At 31.6% G+C, this 19,752-nt stretch overlaps 2 protein-coding genes and 1 pseudogene across 2 annotated transcripts; 2 read left to right on the top strand and 1 right to left on the bottom strand.

The window, feature by feature from the left end:
- The first annotated feature begins 9,157 nt into the window (after window positions 1-9,157).
- Window positions 9,158-9,829, top strand: LOC140955182 (protein NRT1/ PTR FAMILY 8.2-like). Its single transcript, XM_073407084.1, has 2 exons — window positions 9,158-9,430; window positions 9,542-9,829. The coding sequence occupies exons 1-2, from the start codon at window positions 9,158-9,160 to the stop codon at window positions 9,827-9,829; spliced, it is 561 nt and encodes a 186-aa protein (XP_073263185.1).
- Window positions 9,830-10,147: 318 nt separating this feature from the next.
- On the top strand, window positions 10,148-11,467 carry LOC118032908 (uncharacterized; annotated as a pseudogene).
- A 2,233-nt stretch (window positions 11,468-13,700) lies between these two features.
- Window positions 13,701-15,720, bottom strand: LOC118032943 (protein OCTOPUS-like). The gene has a single exon (XM_035037752.2). The coding sequence runs from the start codon at window positions 15,589-15,591 to the stop codon at window positions 13,870-13,872; it is 1,722 nt and encodes a 573-aa protein (XP_034893643.1). The 5' UTR covers window positions 15,592-15,720; the 3' UTR covers window positions 13,701-13,869.
- Window positions 15,721-19,752: the final 4,032 nt, after the last annotated feature.

Raw genomic sequence — 19,752 nt, 5'->3', positions numbered from 1 at the left:
CATCAAAACCTAGAAATTTAATTGTTTTTTTTTCCTTGTGGATCACACAAAGCAGAGTTATATATTCATCAACTAATTAAGACACGTTTTGAAGCGAAGCTAGTAGCTTCCCTTGATGCCATGTTTCATTGACCAGGTCGTCGATCTGCAACTGGGTTCGGTCCAACCGTAGGTAAAGTACACCCGATCCTTCAAACATAACAAAAAAGTTGGTTGGTTTTCTACCTCATTGAAGTCAAAGGAATGACATGAACAGCAACCGAAACAACATAACTCACTTAAAGTTATTAATTAAGCTCTTAACTTTTCACTAACCTTGTGTCTCTATAGTTTATTATAGCATCTCTAATCATGATTAGAACTAAATCTAAGCATCTAATTGGCGAATAATTACTATAGCAGAAAGGCTCCACGAACGGGATTCTATTCTATGTCGTTAATTTCTATCCTCGTTGCAAAATTTGATAGAATTCACGAGGCTATAGATTCCGACTATACATAGCTTAAACGATTATTTATGAAATTCAGCCATGGTATATAATCATTTTTACTCGAGATGTCTCAAGAAATGTCACATCTATTCTGAAAACAGCAGAGAACTGTGTTCTTAACAATTTTAGAGAACTCGGAAACTGTTTTCGAAAAAAATGATGCCAGACACCGTAGACGTCGTCGTTGAATTTGTCAAAACAAAAACTCCATTCCCCGTAATTTAACACTGGTTACATGGATAATTTAAAACAAAAAACCATGAATATATTTCTTTTTTACAAAGAATAAGATTTAAGATTCTCAAATGGACGGTCCCAAATTGGAATTTATGAGGAGTCGGCAGAAATTTAGGAACTGGAAGGACTATCCTACTGTGCAGTTAAAAAGAAATTACTGTGCCTCAGGTGAAGTAAAAAACAAAGGAAAACATAAAAAGGGTAGTATATAATTAATGATGCCACATTTGAGGACCATTTGGATATTTTTATCGCAGGCCGTCTTAATTTTTTTCCAGTGGGCAGTTACATATAAATATCATCACTAATTAAGTAATACTAGATTTGTTGCACGAGCTTCGTCGTAGGCCGAGCAAAAAAAAAATTAATGAAAAATGAATGTTAGGGTAAAAAAAAATTAAAATTATTGGTTAAATTGTTAATTTAAATAATATAAAAAATAAAATAACAATAAATAAACTAATAAAAAGATAAAAAGAACCCAACTTAAACATATCTAAATTATCAAATAATCCAATCCAGCATAATAGAAAGGTAAATAAAAAAAAGCCAAAACTCAAAAAAGATATCAGCTTAAAAATAGAGGAGAAAAACCAGGCAAACCTCCTAAACTTAGTATAATCTCTAAAACTTAAAACTCATTAAATCATGGATCCGAGTTTAATGAAGTTTAACTCTCAACCAATTTAATTTTGACGAATGAAATCGTTGAGAAAATATTAATTAAAAAAAAGCTTACAAAAGCAAATAACACAAAATCAACAAAAAGAATGAGGATAAAATTTGAGAAAGAAAAACCTAAGGAGGATGAAATTTGAAAACAGAAAAAACAATTTAAAAAAGGATTTTAAAAAAAATAAAATAGAAATTAAAAGAATGAGTAACAAATTAGAAAAGTTAAAAAATCATATAGGTGAAATTGAAAAATATTTTTATAATTTGATTACTTATTTATAGATTCAAAAATGGTAGGAGGTGAAATTGAAAAACAAAAATATATAGAGAGCTAATTCAATAGAATAAAATCATGAAAAAAAGACAAAAAAAACCCCTAAAAATATAAAAAATAAGAAAACATTAGCTTAAAAAATAGGAAACAAATCAAGCAAACCTGAGCGAATCTCTTAAAGCTAGTCTAATTTTTAAAAGTTGTAGCTTGTGAAATCCTTAACTTAGGTTTAATAAATAACCTTAACTCTCAACAAATTTAATTTTAAATGATGAAATTGTAAAAAAAAATATTAATTAAAAACTTGCAAAAGAAAAAAATAACTAAAAGAATAGGGATAAAATTTAGCAGAAAAAAGTGCAAGGAGGATGAAATTTAAAAAATAAATTAAAATGATCCTAAACAAAATAAATAGCAATTAACAAAATGAGGATCAAATTTAAAATATTAAAAAATCATAGAGGCAAAATTGAAAAACATCAATAATTTGATAAATAATTTATAGATTAAAAAATAGCAAGGTTGAATTTGAAAAACTTTGTAGGGTGACTCAAAAGAAGACAAACCACAAAAAATAACAAAACAAAACCCAACAAAAAAGGAAAAAAAAACAAACAAGTGTTGGCAAACTTTCTAAACCTGGTCTAGCATTTAAAAGTCTTAACCCATGAACTCTTGAACCCAGATCCAACCATGAAGCTCAATCATCAACCACTTTAATTTTGAATGATAAAATTGATGAAAAATATTATTGAAAGAACTTGCAGACAATGAAAAAAATAAGAGCAAAGAAAAAAAAATGATAAAATTTGATAAAAAAAAAACCCAAGGATGATGAAATTTAAAAAAAAAATAAAAAATCAACCCAAAAAAAAATAAATAGAAATTAAAATAATGAGAATAAAATTTGAAAGATAAATGAGGATAAAATTATACGGGGTGAAATTGAAAAACATTTATAATTTTGTAGATTATTCATAGATTAAAAAAAATGGTAGGGAGTGCAATTAAAAGTAAGTGTAGGCAAACCACAAAAAATAACAGAACAAAACAAAATAAAAGATAAAAAAAACCTCACTTTAAAAAAAGAAGAAGAAAAAAACAGGTGAACCTCTTAAACCTAATCTAGCTGCTAAAATTCACAATCCGTGAAATCTTGAACCCAGATAAATTAAAAAGTTTAATTCTCAACCAATTTAATTTTGAATGATATAATCGGTGAAAATTTTCAATAAAAAAAAAACATGAAAAAGCCCAAAAAAATCAACAAAAATAATGAGAATAAAATTTAATAGAAAAAACCCAATGAGGATAAAATTTGAAAAACAAAAGGCAATTTTAAAAATGATGCGAAACAAAATAAGTAGCAATTAAAGGAATAGGAACTAAATTTAGGAGATTAAAAAATTATAGAAGATGAAATTAAAACAATATTTGTAATTTGATAGATTATTTATATATTTAAAAATGGTAAGGGTTGAAATAAAAAAAAATGTAATTTGAAAGAATATTTATAGATTAAAAAATAGTTTGGGGTGAAATTAAAATTATTTATAATTTTATAGCTTATTCTAAAATAAAATAAAAAGTAATAAAAACATAAGGGAGCAAATGTGAAGGAAAAACAATTGAAGGGGCTATTCTGAAATCTTAGAGGAGCTAGTGCAAAATTCAAGGAAAAAAGAGAGAGAGAGAAAAAAAAAAACGATCATTGGTGCCAAACCAACGATAATTATATATGATACATGAGTCGCACCGCCATGTAGAAGGCTTTGGTATCTTATAAATATCAATCTAGAAGAAAGCATTTTGTGGCCAGATGATCCCACACATGCCGCTTAAATAACACAAGGAGTTGTCCACTCGCAAATAATATTAAATATATAACTATTATAATATTACTTCGAAGTAACCTTCGAATCTACAACACCATAAAAAAATATTTGTGAGAGAGTTGCGTTGTTCTTATCTCCAAGAGCGTTAAAGTATTTGCATTTGCAATATTTGGGAAAAAAATAATAATAAAAGCACCCCTGAGTCAAAAGCATTAGAATTATTTATTTCAATGCCAAATTAATATTATTTTACCATGTATTAAAAAAAGAAAATAACAAATATAACCCTATATGATATGTTAAAGAAAATTCTGCCATGGTGAAAAAACAATCCCATCCCAAAGTTTAGTTCATTACTTTTCTTTCAAGGACAAGTAAGTAAATACACCATTACAATGAACAGCACATGAGTCTTCGCCGATGTAACTTGTGCTCGAAGTTTAGGTTTTTTTTCAAGCAAGCAATGTTACTGTAATTTCGAGCGTCACCGTACCCATGTAAAAAATCTGCCGAATCGTTTTGCATGTGTGTTGAGATGAAATCCTCGGAGAAGTGTCGGCACGGAAAGTGTATGGAAGTGGTGGGTGGGCGATGGATACATGAAAGACTCCTCATATTTTATGGTTGAGGGATGCTTTTCATGGATGGTTTAGTGGGAAGATTTGTTCTCCGAAAGCTACAGATTTAATTTTAGGGAGGGGAACGGCTCATCTAACCTTTCTCTCGGATCCCATTTATGAGAATAATTAATTAATCACATGTTGGATAACAAACTAATTAAGGTGCTGTAAGTAATCTCTCTGGTAATTATTTGCAATAAATAGGGATTTATGTTGGTCAAGGGAGGTTAGAGAGAGAGAGGTTCATAGCCATCAACTCTTAACCAATTAACATGGAAATGGAGCTTTCTAAGTCTAATCGCTCCTGTTTGGAATATTTGCGAGATGCCACGATCAATCATGATCCATGGGGGGAAAATAATTTAATTAGTAATTCATTAGTTCATCATTTTATTCCATCCATGTGAGTTAAGCCATGACTCTATGATATAAAAATATTTCAAATGGAGGATAATAATGATTTTTAATAAAGTGTTTTTTTTTTTGGAAATATATTTAAATCATATTTTTTTATTTTTTTTGTTTTTTATATTAGCATAATAAATGATATAAAAATCACAAAAAAAATATAATTTTAAAATTAAAAAAAAAAAAAAAATTTAAAATCACAAGATATTTAGTAATTAGGTTGACATGAGTCAAGTGAAACAAGGACTTGAAGTTGAGACCTTGAAATTAGACATGTAGGGTGGGGAGCATTATTGTTAAAATCACAATTGACTCTTAAAATCATATAATGTTACTAGTCAACATGTATATAACGTGTAAAATCGGTTAAAATCGGTCGAACTCGGTAAAATCAAACTAATTTTATGATTTTAACAAAAATTAAAAAAATTACCGCTTCCCTGTCCTAATCCTCCGATACTCCATTCCATAGTCTGTGATTGAAAGTTTACTTTTACATTTCATTATGTGATGACTTAAAAGTTTAATTTAGAATTAACTTTTAAATTTAAAATATTAACACAATAAAATCAGGTTGATTCAATCAGAATTTTAGTAGTTTATTTAACTTCATTCAACTTGATTCAACTAGGAATTTAACCATATACATATATGCTCTTTCTTTTCTTTTTTTTTGTCCAACTCTCTACATTATATATCCTTGCTTATGCACATAATGGATTATTGAACAGATTGTTTGTTTTTAAATTTGTTAATTTTTAGTTAATGAAATTCTATGGACATAATTATATTATATTATATTTATTTTAAATTATTCAAACCATATATAATTTTTTATTTGAATTATGTGTTATAAGGTGTTTGGACAATTGTATTGTTTATTTCATTTTTATTTTAATTATGTTATATATATATATATATATATATATATATATATTATTTACTACTTTACTGAAATTATGAATATATAATCAATTAAAATATTTTTTTTGTGATTTTATAATTTTACAATTCAAGTTTACAATCTAAATTTATATTATATATTTTGTTTCATGTTAAAAAAAATAAAAAGAAAATTGACAACCTTTGTCGGGAGTGATCCTCTCTTCGTGTCGTCCTCAAGTCTCTCTTGTTCGGAACATCAAAATGTTTACGTTAGGGAATAATCGGTTTAAATTCATGCATTCTCTTCGGGAAGGAAATCACCGTGCTGATTACTCGGCTAGAATGGGTTCATTTCCTGATTTGCACTTACAAATGTAGGATGCGTCACTTCTAGATAAGAAGAATATTCTTTTAGCTAATCGCATGGGAGTTGCTTTTATTCGGAGGCAGTTTTTTATTCTTAAATTTTTACTGTTTTAAAAATACAGTAACGTAAACTGTTTTTTTAAAAAATTTAATTTTTTTTATTAAATTTTTTTTATATATTTATTTTAGATCGTTTTAATGCGCTGATTTTAAAAAATAAAAAAAATATTATTTTAATACATTTCAACGCGACAAACAACTGTAACCACACTCTTTTAAATTATTTAGTTTCTTTTTATCTAAGTTAGTGCAGGGTTATGTTCTAGAAAGAGATGCCCATGATGCATATCTTGAGTAAACCTGGAGGATGGATTTTAATGTGTTTATGGGGCAAGAATGTTTTTTAAAATTGTTTTTGATTGAAAATATATAAAAAAAATCAATACATCAAAATTAATAAAAAATATTAAAAATGTATCAATTTAATAGTTTTAAAATAAAATATATTTAAAAATAAAAATTATCACACACTGGCTGCAGCTTTGCATGCAAGGCTTGTAAAAAATAAAATTAACTTCGGTACGAAGCAAGCAAAGAGTCGCCCATCAATTTGCAAGCTTTGGCACCTTGAATCCATATATGCGGTGAGCCTTCAGGAGTCACTTTCCCCCGGCTGTTTAAGTTTGCTTTTTGGGCTTTTATCTCGTAAGCCCAAGAAACACCTTTTGGGATATTGAAAGTTGAGTCTGGGCCAGAAGACAACGCACACTTCTTTAAAAACCCATGGGCCGCATAGCACATTATGAGCTCTTCTTTCTCTAAAAGTCTGTTTAGAAATATGGTTGCGGTTATTTTTTAAAGATAGTAAAATAATTTTTCAAAACAAAAATTATTTTTAATATCAGCGTATCAAAATCATCTAAAAACATCCAAAAAATATTAATTTGAAGCAAAAAAAATAAAAATTTAATTTTTTTCAAAAGTACTTTTAAAACACAAAAACAAACCGAAATGCAATGCCTTTCTTTCTTCTTCTTTTTTTTTATTATTTTATTTAACTCACCTCTTTTGATAACTTAACTAGTATATTCAAAACCTACCTATCTATCTATATAGAATGTTTTCTCATGTCCTTATATAAAAAAAATGATTTACTTATAAATCTTAGTTTATGCACAATTGACAATACTATTTTTGAACAAGGAAAAAAAAAAAGTAATGTTTTGGGCTTAGCATGTCGCACTTGTGTTAATACATAAGTGCATGTTGAAAGTGTAGTAATAACAATGATAAGATGGTGTTTGATATTATAGTCTAATTGTATTTTTTAAAATTATTTTTTTTTATTGTTTCAATGTGCTAATATTAAAAATAAAATTAAAAAATTTAAAAAAATATATATTATTTTAACATATTTCAAACATAAAACACTTTAAAATAAAGATCATCAATTATATTTTTAGACGTAGACTAAAGCTACGAATTAAATAAAAGTAATGATCGATGCCATTTGTTATAGAGTGACGTGAATGATATTTTAACATAGTTATGAAACCTAATCTTGGTGGTTGACCTGACTAAGGGGTCGGGTCCCAGGTTTCATCGGTCAACCCGGATCAACTCAGATTAATTTAGAAAATAAAAAAATTTTAATATTTCATATGAAAAAAATTAAAAAAACAACTCATGTGAATATAGACCATACATGTAAATAATTTTAAAATTTTATATTGTAAATAATGAAGTTTAAAAGAATATTTTAAAAAAGTTTTTTATCCTACATTAAAAAGATACTATGTTATCCTTTTAAGTTAAAATATTTAAACTAAATTTTTTTTTTATCCCACATTGAAAAAATATAACTTTTTTTTATTTATGAATATAGAGTATATAAATTAAAGGATTTGAAATCCCATATTGAAAAAATAATTTATTTCTTATAAACATAGAGTATATATATTAAAGGGTTTCAAATTATATATTAAAAAAGATATTATATTATTATTTTAAGTTTAAGTATTTAAACAAAAAAGTTTTTTATTCCACATTAAAAAAACTTAACTTTTTTCTTGTAAACATAAAGTATATATACGAAAAGATTTTAAATTCTCTATTAAAAAAATAACTTTATTTTTAGAATATAGTGTATATATACTAAAGAGTTGTAAATCCTATACTGAAAAAATAAAATATATTTTTAATATTTTTCTAATATATTTTAAATTAAATAAAAAGATAATATATAATATAATTCAGGTAGCCTTGGATTCTTTTAATAATACCTGAATTACTTGAAAAATTACTTATTTTTCATAATTTGTAAGACACGTTACCCAAAATAAATAAAAAGATATTTCAAGTTCTATTTTTAATTGTACTCACTCCGAGTGAGTTAAAGGAATGGGAAGACGAAAAAAAAAACAAATATCATTTCCGATGTAACATGTGAGTGATGGGAGTTTTGAGACACATGCAAAGTACTCCATAAAATACGGACATGTATTTATAGCTAGAGTAGAATGGCATGGTATATGCTAACCTTCGAAGACAGGTTAAAAAGAAAAATATCGGGACTTGTCTGGGTTTAACGAGGTTTCAAATCAATCCAATTTAAAAATATTTTTAAAAAAATATATATCAAAATAATATTTTTTTTATTTTTAAAAAATTATTTTTTATCAAAATATAAAAAATTATTAATTTTAAAAAAATTAAATTTTTTTAAAATAAAATATAAAAACAAACAAGACACGGCTAATACAACAAGAAAGGCAAGAAAATAAAATAGAAGTGGTCTTAGCAAAGCCATAGAGACGGATTGTCTAATCATATAGCCTATAGGGATCCATTCAACAACAACTCCTCTGAAGCTATGATCAAGTTCCATATTTTCTCCATCCCCAAGGAAAACATACAGAAATGAGGCTATTTCCAGATCTTAAGGGCTAAATTATGCTAGTAAACTGCTTTAATGTGCAGCAAATTAATAAACCATACCCATACCACATATGAAAACATAAAATGGTTCGATGCCAGCGTGATTAAATTTCGGAATTCCCATCTAAAAAAAAGCATTCAACTCCAATAATTTACAATGCCACTACCAACATGCAGGCAAGACTACTTTATTCCGGCTTCTGGAATCGAACTTCTATTTAGTTTCATAACTTCGTTTTTTTTTATAATCTTCTCTTCAGTTTCCTTGACAAGGCAGCAGTGGAAACAGAAAAGGACGACATAAAGGGAGCAGTAGACCCATGGAGACTTTGGCACTTTGCACTGTAACCCAAGTTGAGGAGCTAAAGTCTATCATTCGGTTGCTTCCGATGGGCCACAGGTATCATCTTTACTGCAGTGTACGGCCAGATGGGGAACCTATTTGTGCTGCAAGGTGAACAGATGGATAAATATGTTGGAATCTCCAATTTTCAGATACCATCTGCATCTCTATCAATCTTTGACACTCTTAGTGTCATTTTTTGGGTCCCAGTCTATGATCGAATTATTGTCCCTGTTGCAAGAAAATACACTGGACACGAAAATGGCTTTACTCAACTGCAGCGGATGGGCATTGGTCTCTTCATATCAATATTTTCCATGGTATCTGCAGCAATCTTGGAACTTAAAAGACTTGAAATGGTGAGAAGGCACAACTCCTACGAGCTTAAAACCGTGCCCTTGTCTATATTTTGGCAAGCTCCACAATATTTCCTGATAGGGTGAGCAGAAGTTTTCACATTCATCGGACAGTTGGAATTCTTCTACGAGCAAGCACCTGATGCAATGAGGAGGATGTGTTCTGCCCTGTCACTCACCACCGTCGCCCTTGGTAGTTACTTGAACTCTCTTCTTGTAACCATTGTCACAAGCATCAACGCTAAGAATGGAAAGCCTGGATGGATACCGGAGAACTTAAATTATGGTCACATTGATTACTTCTTCTGGCTACTGGGAGTACTCAGTGTGCTGAATCTATGTGTCTTTCTCTTGATCTCAAATTGGTACACGTATAAAAAGCCAGTGGGAACTCTTCGTTGATCACTACTTGACCTCCATTAACTATGATTGTAAAGCAATTGGACATCAAGTTCCATCCACTGCTTAAGAATGTTCTCTCTCTAGCCAATGACACATCGAGTCTAGCTATGGCAAGACAACAGTTTCTTTGCTTGTTTTCTCAAATAACTTCAGACTAGTCAATGCTCACTCCTCAACAAATTATCCTACTTTTCTTGGAGCCGAAATGGTGATGAGCCAGAAGTGAACAGCTTCAATGAACAGAGGGGGAGATGTTCTAAAAAAACCAATTATGTATACTTTTGAAAGGTAGAATTAAGTATCTAACAATTTGTTTAATGACAGGTTATCGACATGGGCTAATTCACAAACACGGGGGTAAGAATTAAGATGGCTATTTGCCACAAACACAGGGTTACAAAGATGAAGTTGCCATAAATTAATTAGCTAAATCAAAAAATTAAATCCACGATTTCAACACTGAATTTGAAAGGCATGGAAGATGTTTAGGTACTTTACTTCCCAAGTTCATATCCAGATTTGGGTTATGGGCGTTTAGGTCATTAGCCCTTTAACATTTCAATGTGTTATTCAATGAGCTCGTGGGCTTGCACCGGAGCTTCTGTTTGATCAAGCAGAAGTCATAGGGGACCATATTTTGGGCTTTTCGTTTTTTTGCTTTTCTCCTCAACCAATCCTCTTCAGCATTGAAATGGTTCAAACCCAGCTCATGTGATCATCTAGCTCTATGGTAACAACAGCAGAATCTGCTCTCACCCATTCATCTCTGGAAAAATGGTCCGCAAACGTATGCAAGAAGCCAAAACAGGTAAAACTGACAGACAAAGAAATCTTGCTGTTAGAAGCTATAAAAGCAGGGGGGGAATTGGTGGTTTACCTATTCTTGTTTTAAACCGGATTGCCCCCCAACTGTTCGACGAAACGGTTAAACATGTTTCCTTTCCTTTAATTTTTTTCAATTCCAGGCATTGAGTATCTGAAATCAGTGGATTTCGACAAGTACCTGAGGAAAATAGGATTAGGAAAAGAAGATCGCTACTTCTGGAAGCAAGTAGGCAAGTAGGCAAGTAGGCAAGTCGCTCCTCTGCACGTACGCTATCATCGGCGTTGTGTGGGTTTACAACGAAACATCACCACTCGGTTGGTGGACACTGAAACCGAGACCAAAGGAGGAAAGAGAGCTTGCCCATTTGTATGAGAGGCGAGAATTTCCATATCCAGGCGATGCAGAAGCAATGGAAGAGTTTGTTGCAAGGGGAGGAATGATTGGCACGACAATTGGGCCTAAAGGGACTGTGGAGAATGATAAAGATTCTTATAATTATCAGAAACAGTTGCAGGATAAGAAGTTTGAGAAAGAAGCACAGAAACTGTGGTTTAGGATGAGGAATGAGGTTATTCAGGAGCTTCAAGAGAAAGGGTATGATGTTGAGTGAATGAGGTGTTTGATTTTTATGTCATTTCAATGCTTAATGTGTTTGATGATTGTGAATGGAGAACATGACAATCTGTGTTATAGCATGCTTGTTGTTATGATGATTAAGGTTTGAAAGGTAGCTGCATGCTGGTATGTGTAATACAATTTCATTATGCAACATGCATTGAAAATGGATAATGATTAAAGGTGGTGTTTATTTCTGTTAGTCTGTCGAATTATAAATTTACCTCTTACTTGTTCTTGAGCAAAGTCTCAGGTAGGGCTTAATCGATCCATCATTTAGTTCCATCTTCTACATGCATGGCTCTATGAGTATGTGTAACTCTATATCGATCCTTTTCATGGATTAGCGAAAAATTGAAACACAGAACACAGGGTTAGCGAGATTTGAAATCCAGAATCAGAATCAAAATCAAAATATGATTTCCGTAAGATTTGAGGGGATTGGGATTTTGCAGCACAATTGTCTGAGAAAAGATCGAAAGGAAACTGCTGGGGAGTTTATCACATCAACTTCCTACAATCTGAAAGGCTATGCCTTGCTGATAGCGGTTAATTTCGACTTTCACTGTCTGTCACTCTGCAATTAAACAATTCTTTAACCTTTGAAAGATCATGCTCATTGTGCGAGATCAAGTCGAAACCTTGGCATATCTATTCAAGGATGTTCCAAAATTCAAATATTAACTTTCACTGTTTATCAATTATGGTTTGGGACAATCTTTAACCTTTTAAAAGATTGAGATGGGGGACAACTTGTGCAAGAAATTGCTTAATCACTACTAAGCTAATGATGGAAGTGAATGCATCGAATTATTTGGATAGATAGCGAGACGGGAAACAGTAGGTACTGGTGAGAGGCAGGCATTCGATACAAGCCCAAGCATTGCTTGGCAGAAATGGGGAATCCTATGAGAAACTCCAACGGGATCCCACCAATCAAGTCTGCCCAGCGAACATAATAATTCGTCAGCAGCAATTATTGGAAGCCTGTAACAAGGCGCCGAACAGCAAAAGGTTGCTGTTCAGCCGCTGTGATATAAGGTAGGTAGAGAGGAGGATTTAACCAAATCAACACATCTGATCTTACAGTAAACTGCACCAGTTAGGGTTGAAGTTACTGCACGTAAGAAGCAGCAGCACAAGTCATCTCATACAGTTTTCAAGGAGGACGTTGCAACACTTCAATTACCGGTCCGGCAGACCAGATAAATGTCGGGAAAACGTGCCAAAAGAGGTCTAGAATATCTGAAATATTACATGGCAAGGTCGTCTTGAATAGGAAACTACTGACAGCATGCTCTACTATTAGTTATTTTTTGAAATTAATTTATTTTAAAAAAATAAACAAATACAAGAAAATAAAATTTAGAATGCTTCAAAAATAATAAAAACACCCTCACCAAGATAAAATAGCTATTAGTATTAAACTTCAAGTCTTATTAAAAAAAGAAAATACATGCACTAGGGTATATAGTGTGTGTTTGAGATAGAGATAGAGTGAATTCCAGGATGTAGTTTGTATTTGGGACAAGGATATATTGAGTTAAGATTGATTTTTAAAAAAAATACAACCTCAAAGCATAATTACAACTCATTAAAAGCAAAAAAAAATATTTTTTTTATTATTTTTTTTTAATTCCATTAAAAAAACTCAACCACATCTTCTCTATCTGAATCATACCCATAATAAAGCTGTATATATTTTGGCCGCATTTGCTGGGAAACAAGGTAATTTTGGACCTATTAAATGCCCGAGCATCTTCTCCGACGCCAAGAAGCAAAAAAGATAGATCTAGACTGCAGGGCAGCTATGCACGTGAAGAACACAAGGTCAGGAGCTAGGCATCTAGGCACAAGAAACCTTCTTTAGGTGCATCACTGCAATATACGTATTGCCCTTAAATGCAGAAAAACGTTAAAAATGGACACTTGCCCTCGCTACGTGTAAGTAGAGCTTTGGCAGGGATTTCATTGCCGAGGTCTGATCCGGCAAGAGGAAGGCCATAGAATCATTAATGCAGACAACCCCTGGTTATCTCACTGAATTTATCAAATCTCAAATAACAATTAGGGGACTGCATGGTCTAATAATCCGAAAGATGTAAAGGTGGATTCTTTCCTCTGATTATTAATTTATTAAACCACTAGTGAAGGTGGTGGTCGATCAATTGAATCCACGCCTTGTGCCAAATGAGTTAATTTGCTAGCATCCCTCTCTGCAACAATGCTTCATTCCATCCAAGAGTGTCCCCAAATCTTTCTAGACGCAGATACATTCCCCAAAACTACATCACAGGCGACGGCATTCCCAAGGCTCAAAGCCTACTGTCATTTTGAGGGAGTGATTGGTGACAAGTTCCATGAACACTTCAATTCTACACGAACATGTAATAAAAAGAAACAGGTGCATCATTTCTTGAACATGAACTAAACGGAAACAAGGATTTTTCTGATTATCATTGCTGCGTTATTACAAAAACATTTTCAGCAGAAAACAGGTAACGAATATGATGTGCTTTTATCTATTGAACAGGGAGAAACACATTAACTCATGCCTTTACAACAGCACATTTCTTTGAAGAGCAATTGAAGTGCATCTTTACAAAACATTCCTTGACATGGAGTTTGAGTTCTTTAGTCCACTCTTTCCAGATTTGCTTCTTCCATAACTCCTCAATGGTGCCAGGTAGAACCGTAGCAGGCCATTATCAAGGTTTTTTGGAGAATACCTGGCACTCCGGTTCCGCTTCAGCAAATGATCTTCCCTTCTCTTCATGTCATTCTCTTTGCTCTCAGCACCACTTGAACTGCAGGCCGTCAGGCAGGAATCCCTTGCACTCACGGTGTAGCTCCGTATAAGCTTCGGGGTCACAATCCCGTTTGCTTCTCCATCAGCCACGCCACTCAAATTCTGCCAAGACTCCGGCATTGACCCCTCGACCGCATTTCCACTAAAACTACTCTCCTCATCTCCACATTTGCTCTGACTGCTCCTCTGCATCAAACCCCAAATATTCCACACACCATACCACCTCTGCGGCTTCTTGAAACCTTTTTTACTAACCCCGCCGCCAGTAATTGAAGTAGCATCTTTGGAAACAGCATCCACATTCTGCTCGCCATAATCTTTAAGCGAATACCAATTGGAATCCCTCAATTCTTTCTCTGTGACCAACAACTTTGCCCCGTGGAATAACCCGACTGTTTCAGGAGATACCTTGGCATTCAACATCGATTTAAACTCTTCATCCCCTAGCCCCACTCTCCGATTAGAACTCGAACGATCAAAACTCTTCCTCCTCCTATCTGAATAATAATTCCTAGTTTGCATCGTACCTCCAGGACTGCTCTCGCCTTCATTCTTCAAATCCATGTTCTCTTTTACATTTTCAACCACACCACTAGGCAACTTGACATCCTCCAAAACCGAAACCAATGGAGTTAGCCTCGGATAGGTTTTACCAATCAAATACCCATCCCAAGAAGCCCTCGGCTCATCAAACGAATAGCGCGAATCATCAACAGACAACCGTGCCACATCCACTGATAATCTAGGGTCGGTATCACAAGATCTCCTTCCAAGTCCATACTCTCCAACCTCGGATTGTGTCTCTCTCAATTTCCTAACACTCGACATCTCATTTCTCACCAAACCACCAAGATTTTCCCTATCTTTCTTCTCCTTCTTCTTTTGTTTTCGCTGCCATTTCCCTAATTTCTTACTAAACACTGAAGCTACCTCCCAAAAACTCCCTGCAATGTACTTCAGATCTCTCCCTCCATTTTTCTTTCTCTCCCATTCAAGATCTATAAACTCCTTCATTGTCTTTAGCTCTCCATCGTCTTCAAAATCCTCCACATTCCTTTCACTATCATTCGCATCCAGCGCAAGAACCCTAATCTCTCCTAAATCTTCCTCTTCTTTTAATTCAAGCCCTGAATCCATACACTTTGGCTTTTGAGCCGAGGAATTTATTTTTTTATCATCGACGTGGAAGAGCTCAGATAGAGTGTTGCGAATCGGTCCAACGTCGCATGATTTGCGGCGGGGCTCAGAGGTGGTGGCAGTGGTTGAGGAAGTAGAGGTGGAGGAGGCATTGTTATTGTTGGGGTTGTTTTTTGTCGTGCTGGAGTATGATTTGCTGCGACGAAGCTCGGCGGTGAGATGAGTCACGGGGGTCTCTTGGTGGGTGTCAGGGTCGATGCCAGAGAGGCGTTCTCGGAGACAGGAAGCGCAGAATCCGGTGATGGGTTTGGAAGGGTGGCGGTTGCAGGATGAGTGGCGGTGCTTTTGGAGCGGAGGCAGCGGTGGCTGAGTCATGGCTGGTGGTGTGGATTGGAAGCTAAGCTCATGTTGTGAGAGAAAGAGAGAGAAAGGATGGAATAAGCAAGAGCGTGGGGGAGCGAGTAGTGAGTGGCTGATAAAGTGGAATTGTAAGAGAAAACCCCTGGATAAACCCCTTCCTAAATTTGGGATTTTCAATTAATGGAAACTTCCTCCTTTTTAGTTTTTACCTTTCTATTTCTGTCCTTTTCTCTTGTTTTTAAAATATTTTTAATTCAAAATATATTAAAATATTATTTTTAATTTTTATACCTCTACATAAAAATCATTTTAAAATATCTAAAATTATTAAATTAACATTTTTTAAATAAAAATATTTTAAAACACAGATTATAACTTAAAAACAAACAATCACGAAGATAGAGATTTTTTTGTGCTGGATTTACAGTTACTAAGGTTGGCATAAATACATTTGCAATCGATGTTGGGCAATGGCCATGATTTAGAGAGAGAGAAATAAAGCACCGAATTTAATTTTATATATTTCAATAATAAAATTATATATTACCATAGCAAAGTTAATAACTTCTTTTCATATACCAAAGTTAAATCATCATTTCAATAGGAACAAGGGTTAATGGTTAAGTTCGAGTTATATGGTTGCTGATACGATAACTATTAAAGATTTATATGATCATTAATTTCAAGATCTGAGGGATTAATCGAGGTAGACTGACTCAAATATCTATATTAACAAAAAAAAATTAATAGTTGATATTAAAAATAAATAGATTCATAAAAGTTTTAATTATCATGGTATGTTTATAAAATTTAAATATTATGATTAACTAGTAAAAATACTCATAAACCCACCATATGAGATCACAAGAGTTGAAAATAATTCATATAAAAAGAAATAGAAATTTTGAGTAAACATTGTGAGTTTTTGGTTTTCGCATTTTAATGCAAAATAAAATCCAAGCAATAGCTCTAATTTTTTTCTTTATATAAAAAAATTGCTTACCTGTTTACTTGTATTTTTATTGTCTCTCTATAAAAACCAATTGACTAACTAACAAGGTAAAATCGGTTATTTTAGGGATTCAATGGTCACTAGTTAATTAATTGGGGGTAATTTCATCTATTTGTTTTTTTTTTACAGTAAAATGACTTTGTTGTTCTTGAAAAAAAATATATAAATTTTCTATCTTGGAGCTATTTTATCTTGTCCATTCTTTTTCCATATTAAAATAATGTCAATACCTTTAAAATTTTAAAAGTATTAAACTTTAATAAAATATTATTTTTTGTCTTTTTATATTTTTAATACAATGGAATGACAAATTTAACCTTGAAAAAAAATCTAAAGCTAGTTTGAAAGGTATTTTCATCTTTATAGTATTATTTTTCATAATATTCAAATGTTTTTAGGGCATGTTTAGTAATTTAATATATTAAAATATTAATAAAAAAATTGTTGACGAGTGGTCGTCCCCCGTGACTTTCTAGCAGTGAGTAGGGAGCCGTTTGACGATCGAAAACAGCTAATCACCATGTCATTTTTTTTTTCTGGTAACCCGGGGTATCCAGGCCAGCTTACGCGCACCACGACTATTCTCCGGGCCCACTGAACATCCTGCAAGCCTAGTAGGCAGGTAAGGCACCGCGGGGATGACAAGCTGGTACTCTTGAGGATCGAACTCGGGACAGTCGCAAGGCAAGCCTTGCAGTTGACCACTGAGCTAAACCCTCAAGTGTTAATCACCATGTCACTTGATACTTGTAGTGGTGCCACAAATAATGAGTGGTTAGTGTTTAAATTTGTGATGGTTAGGCAGCGATAGATTTTTATTATACTTCTTCTCTTTTTTTATTTATTTTAGACCTTAGTATTTATATCGAATCTTTCAAAATTTAATTGTGTCCTTTAATTTATATTTAATTTTTTTTTATTCTTTTGATTTTAATATCTTTTTTTAAGTTTATTACTTTTTTAATTTTATCTTTAAATATTTGATTTCATCTAATTGTTTTAATCCAATTTAATCATCATTTTTTATTGTTATTTTCTATACTTTTCTTGATTTATTTTTTTTTCCAATTTTATTCTTTAACATTTTATTTATTTTGTATCCAATTTGATTCTTATTTTTTTATTTCCTTTTTTTTTATCATTTTCTTCATTTATTTTTATTTTAAATTTAATCTTTAATTATTTTCTTTCATTTATTTTTTGTACAAGATTTGATATTCATGTTTTGGTTTTTAATTTTTTATGATTGAGAATTTTGTTTTATTATTTTTTCATGTTTGCATTTTATAAGGTAATCTCGATCTTATAACTCATGACACTGGTATTTTAAAGATTAACCTAGTTTAAGTTTGGTATTTTTTTTTAAATTCTTTTTAAAAATTGATTGTTTTTTCAATTTTATCATTCGATAGTACGATATTGGGCCTTGAGTTTCGTGATTTGTTTTGCTATTTTTATGTGGGGTTATCTCTATTTATATACTGGGTCGTGAAGTTAGTTGAGTTGACCAGGATTAACTTTTTTAAAATTTTATGAAATTGATTTTTTATATATAATTTTATTCATTGGCATTAAATTGTTGGCATTTGAGCTTTGTGTTTTTTTTCACTATTTTTTTTCATAAGATTATCCTAAGTATAGGTTAGTCAAATTAACATATGTTGATTTAGGATTTTTTTTTCATTATTTTTTTATTGATTTAACTTTGATCTTTTTTTTAATTTTTTTAATCATAATCTCATATTATGTTTGGTGGGTGAGTAAAATTAACTTAAGTTGACTCATATTGTTTTTTTTAGTGTTTCTTTTTTTTAAAAAATTTTTTTAAAACTTTAATTTTTTTAATATTATGTTATTCGACCTGCGTTTTATAATTTGTTTATATAAATTATTTTAATTTCATATTCCAGATAATGACTGGGTTGAATTAATGATCATCCAGATAATTTTTATGTTAAGAAAAATACAGGACAGCAGTCTAGTTATAACTAAAGTAACTCTGGGAGATTTTACCTCTCACACGTAATATTTAAACCTAATTTAATTGCAAATTACAACTTCCAGAGGCCCCCAACTGTTAATTTTCACGATTTTGAAGAATCAACTGCAAAACTCTTCGATGGTGGGGTAAAAAATCTCGCATCACAAGCATTCGATGAACAATTTTTTCGAGACAAATAAAAACAAGAGGGGAAAAAAAAAGGGGAAGAGGAAAGAACAACAGAACATGATGCTTGGAACCTTGAATCATGATGGAAACAGGCAGAGAGGATTTCATGACTGACAGAAAGATAAAGTCATTGAAGGCTTTGCTATTTTTATGCTTGTAAAGCAGTTAAAGTTATTGGGCATCGCTTGGTGCACAAGTAAAATATGACAGGGACAAGCAGATAGTTTTTGTGGGTGTGATTTTTTTTTTAAAAATATATGTTTAATTGTTAAGATATGAATTTTTGTATATAAAATAAATAAATAATAAAATATTTTAAATTCTATAGAATTAAGATTTTTAAATTAATTATACGTGGGTGGATCTGAATCACCCATTATGAAGTATGTCAAACAGACAGTGGTCAACTCCACTGTGGATGCTACAAATGGCATGGAAGTTTACCCACTCGTGGTTTCCGTACATCAAAACCATGCTTTAACCCACGAGGCCACGTCTTGGGAGAAGTGTTAAACCTCGGATTCTTTAACTTGGCCTTTATTTATTAAAACCTAACTTTAGATCTTACAGCAATCTGACACATTTGCACCTGCACTGCACACAATTTTTTTTAATGTGTATTTGAAATATTAATAATGGCTGTTTTTAAAAATATATTTTTTAATATATTACAATAGTATATATTTTTTATTTTTATATTAACATATTAAAATATTTAGAAACACAGAAAAAATTTTAAAATTTAAAATTTTTTTAAAATATTTTTAAAATATAAAAATAAATAAAATTTTATTAATATACCTAGGTATGACAAAATAACTTTTTATCATAATAGCCATCAAAGACTGCCACGAAAGGTTCAGATATTTTGGGTTATTAGGTTGTTAATTAATTTTAAATAATTTTTTTTGTAAATAAAATTGAATTTAAACCAAGTTTTAACTAAATAATCAAGTTATTAAAAATTCATCAGGTTAACTAGGTGTCATCGAGT

Source organism: Populus alba, chromosome 1 (assembly GCF_005239225.2).
Source record: "Populus alba chromosome 1, ASM523922v2, whole genome shotgun sequence".
NCBI lineage: Eukaryota > Viridiplantae > Streptophyta > Magnoliopsida > Malpighiales > Salicaceae > Populus > Populus alba.
Note: the sequence above shows the minus strand (reverse complement) of the source record. Positions and strands in the feature narration are given on the sequence as shown.

What these genes read in the sequence shown, in the direction of transcription:
- LOC118032943 (XM_035037752.2), bottom strand. Translation starts at nt 15,591, where the DNA reads ATGACTCAGCCACCGCTGCCTCCGCTCCAAAAGCACCGCCACTCATCC.
- LOC140955182 (XM_073407084.1), top strand. Translation starts at nt 9,158, where the DNA reads ATGGGGAACCTATTTGTGCTGCAAGGTGAACAGATGGATAAATATGTT. An exon ending in AACTTAAAAGACTTGAAATG is followed by an intron (nt 9,431 to 9,541) that starts GTGAGAAGGCAC and finishes TTCATCGGACAG; the next exon opens with TTGGAATTCTTCTACGAGCA.